This window comes from Eucalyptus grandis, chromosome 5 (assembly GCF_016545825.1).
Source record: "Eucalyptus grandis isolate ANBG69807.140 chromosome 5, ASM1654582v1, whole genome shotgun sequence".
NCBI lineage: Eukaryota > Viridiplantae > Streptophyta > Magnoliopsida > Myrtales > Myrtaceae > Eucalyptus > Eucalyptus grandis.
In genome coordinates this window covers 4,812,572-4,816,507 of record NC_052616.1, presented here as the reverse complement: position 1 = coordinate 4,816,507, position 3,936 = coordinate 4,812,572, and the positions used below count along the sequence as shown (strand labels likewise).

Below are 3,936 nucleotides of genomic sequence, written 5' to 3'. Positions count from 1 at the left end.
CAGGACATTTTCAGGATTCAAAACACGTTGACGTCAACTATAGGCACGTGTTTGACCATGTTCGATATACCTCCACCTATCGAAATGAAATGAATTCTAGTTTGAGCCAGGATCCATCCTGGGCAGGAAAAAGCAGACTGTTGCAAGCAAATGAAAATCAAGAGTCAGCGGTAACCTTGTGATAAATATATCGCGTCGTATGTAAACGTAATCAAGATTGGTCCAATTGTCATCTTTCTAGTGTGAAATAGAGTTCAGTTTGAATGTTCCTTTCATAGTCAAGTACGTTAACGAGTAGTATAAAATGAACTGTCCAACGGGAGAATCATCAATCGTGCCAATTGTCTTTCCCAATCATTTCGACACCTTAAGAAGTATCACAAAGCAGCCTTGTCAGGCCCAAAAGATGGATCCTAGGTTGTTTGAAGCATCCTACACAGGGAATGTCGATAGATTGTTCTCCTTGGTCAGAGAAAACGTCCTCATCCTCGACACTGCTTCTCTCGTCGAGAGAGACAACCCTCTACATGTTGCCTCGATGGCTGGCCACGTGAATTTCATCAGAGAAGTCCTGAAACTGAGGATGGAGTTTGCTGACGAGCTGAACCAGGACGGTCTCAGTCCCTTGCACATCGCCGCAGCAAGGGGCAATGTGGATGTTGTTCGAGAGCTTTTGAAAGCGGGCAATCGCCTGTGCCTTGTGAAGGGGAAAGGTGAAAGCATTCCTCTGCACTATTCGACCATCAAAGGGAGGAGTGATGTCCTGAAGGAACTGGTCTCGGCTTGTCCCGATTCCATTGAGGAAGTGACGGCGCGGAGGGAGAGCGTGCTCCACCTCGCCGTGAAGAACAACCAGTTCGACGCATTCAAGTTGCTGGTGCTACAGCTGAAGCGATTTAACAAAGAGCATGTCGTGCATTGTCGGGACGAGCAAGGGAACCAAATCTTGCACCACGCTGTGGCTAGAAAGCAATACGAGGCAAGTGCCCAATTCTTTTGACCTGTTTTATTTCGTCATATCAGTTCCTCTTCTCTGTTCTTCACATGCGAAGCATTTGGAATTTTATGAAGATTTTTACCAAAAAGTCCTAAATTTATTACAATTATGTCAATGCATTCCTAAACTTTTTAATTTGGTTAATTTAGTCCTCAATATTATGATAATTTGCCAATTTTGGCTGGAAATAGCTAATTTATCCTACATGTCATGGCCGATATTAACGTTGATAATTTTTATAAATTTTTATTTTTAGTTTCTTTTCTTCTTTTTTTCCTTTGTGGCTCTGTGCCGGTCAATGGGCCACCATCGTGGCCTTCACCAGTTGCAAGTGAGGGCGTGAAGGACCTTGCTAGATCTAGGTGAGGCCATTGCAGCTTCACTGACCACAATGACGGTCGTCGATGACCCTTGCTGGCATAATGAAAAAAAGAAAAAAAAGAAAAGAAAAATAATAAAAAGGAACAATATCACAAAAAACTCCAAAATATGTCTAATGTGATACACATACTCTAATTTTTTTTTTTGTTTCACAAAAACTCTAAACTTATCCACTGTGACACTAATGTTCCAAACATTTTTTTTTTTTGTGTGACGAAAAAAATCAAAACTTATACATGTGTGCATGTATACCCTCTATTTTATTACCACCTAGGATGTTTGTTACATTGATATAAGTTTAGGGTTTTCTATGACACAAATTTGGGGTACTTGCGTTACAATGGACAGGTTTAGGATTTTTAGTGATTCAAAAAAAGTTTGGTGTATTTGTGTCATAGTGGGCATAGTTTGGGATATTTTGTGGTATTAACCCAAAAACAAAAAAAAAAAAAAGTACTCAAAAAATTTGTTTATGTTAGCTCTGTTATGGCATGTAGCACGATTGTTGCTTACGTCAATGATTTTTAGTCAAAATTATCTAGAAGGACTAATTTGACAAATTGTTCGTTTAGAATTATATTGGCCAATTTGAAATGTTTAAGATTGAATTGGCTTAGGTGCAAAAATTTAAGATTTTTTTGGTAATTTCCCCGAATTTTAGGAATCTTTGTTCTTTATGTAGACAATATTTCATTTTAGTGTCGATGTGTAAGGGTTGAACACATGTTTCCGTTAAACTGTCTAGAGATAAATCACACAAGGAGAATGTCGGACGATAAATGGAATAACGTTCTTGCACAGAACAGGTAGTCAAGTTCCTGCTCTCGGGCGATGCAATTGACAAGGACCTGATCGACGTGAACACCAGAAACGAGGCTGGTCTAACGCCTCTAGACATCCTATTGCTCGTTAACAATGAAGCCGGTGATGCGGAAATCGTCGAAATCCTCATGCGATCTGGAGCCACGAGAGCAAGCGGATTGCTTTCTGTGGTAGTGGTGACTGAAGAACCAGAACCCCGAACAGACCAATCAAACAGACAGCACCAATCACGCAGAACTTGGACCGACCGTTGCATAAGTTTCTTGAGGGTCAATCATGGGAGAACCCCATGGTTAGAGAACTTCAAGTACAATAAAGAAAGGGACTCCCCGGGAGATGTACGGAACGCCTTGCTCATTGTTGCTGCTCTCATCACCATTGCTACCTATCAAGCCGTGCTTCAACCGCCGGGTGGAGTTTGGCAGGCAGATTCAGGGTCCTCGAGCAGCAGCACCAGTGCCATAAACAACGGGGCCAAATCACACAAAGCCGGTCAGGCGGTTTTGGGTACGAAGAGCCCGGTCTCGTACGTCCTCTTCATCATCTTCAACTCGGTTGGGTTCTTTGCCTCTGTCAGGATGATCGCCATCCTGACGTCGGGATTCCCGATGCAGATGGAGCTGCATGTGGCGCTGTTCGCTCTGATAACAACGTACGACACTGCGATGAGCTCCCTCACGCCCAACACTTTCTTCAACTACTTCTTCGTTGGTCTCTCGATATTTTTGCCGGTCATAATCGCTCTCGTAAGTCGCTGGGTCAGAAAATGAGCGAGTCCGCACCAACCACACCATTTAAATAAGACTGAGAAACGTTGTATGCATGCCGACTTCGGTATCTTGAAACTTCGTCAGTGAAGCCACCTTAGCTGAATGTACGAAATTTTAGTCAACGTAACGTTTGCTTTTATCCATGAGAACAGGACGGGTTCTCCAGCAGATTTTTTTTTTTTTTTTTACTTTTTGTATTTGACTATTACTATTCATTTCATACCTACAAAAATGAGGCCTATTAGAGTAATTAAATTTTAAATTACTTCTTTATTAACAACTTAAACTTTTTGAACATATGGTAATTATTACATAATATTAGAGCTGGAAATTCTGAATTTGAATTTTTCTAAACTTTATTTGTCTCTCCAATTAAATTTGCATGCTCAGTACGAGACAAAAGACTAGACTAAGCATGATGGAGAGTGTTAGAATAATTAAAAATTAATTAATGTATTTATCTAATAAATTAATCTTTTAGAACAATTGATAGTAGTTTTACAAAATCTAATATGGTATCAAAGTTGGAGGTCTCAAGTTCGAATTTTCAACTCAAACGATGAGATTTTTTCTTACATTTACAATAAAGGCAAGAAAACAAATTCACAACCAAAATACTTTTATAAACACTCCGGTTTATATATAACACTAGACTAAAGTTAAGAGTCTATAAAAGACCGGCTCTCAAAACGAAGCTGTTCTAAGATCAGCTAGTCAGACACAGTCGCCGATCCTTTGGTCTCCACAGGCTCTGGGAGCTTCGGATCCTCCACAGCACCATTAGGAGGGTCAGTTGCACTCTCATCAAGAGTGGCATTGACTACCACAATGGGAATCTCAAAACCCTGGAGGGGACCCTCCCTGTATTCATTGAGTTCATGACAAAACCAAGCTTTGAATTGATGTGGTACCCTTTGAGGTAGATCATCATCAACCTAGACGGTGGTCACCACGAGTTCATAGACC

General features: G+C 40.8%; 1 protein-coding gene across 1 annotated transcript; it reads left to right on the top strand.

The window, feature by feature from the left end:
- The first annotated feature begins 406 nt into the window (after positions 1–406).
- On the top strand, positions 407–2,970 carry LOC104442867 (ankyrin repeat-containing protein BDA1). Its single transcript, XM_010056240.3, has 2 exons — positions 407–979; positions 2,185–2,970. The coding sequence occupies exons 1-2, from the start codon at positions 407–409 to the stop codon at positions 2,968–2,970; spliced, it is 1,359 nt and encodes a 452-aa protein (XP_010054542.1).
- Positions 2,971–3,936: the final 966 nt, after the last annotated feature.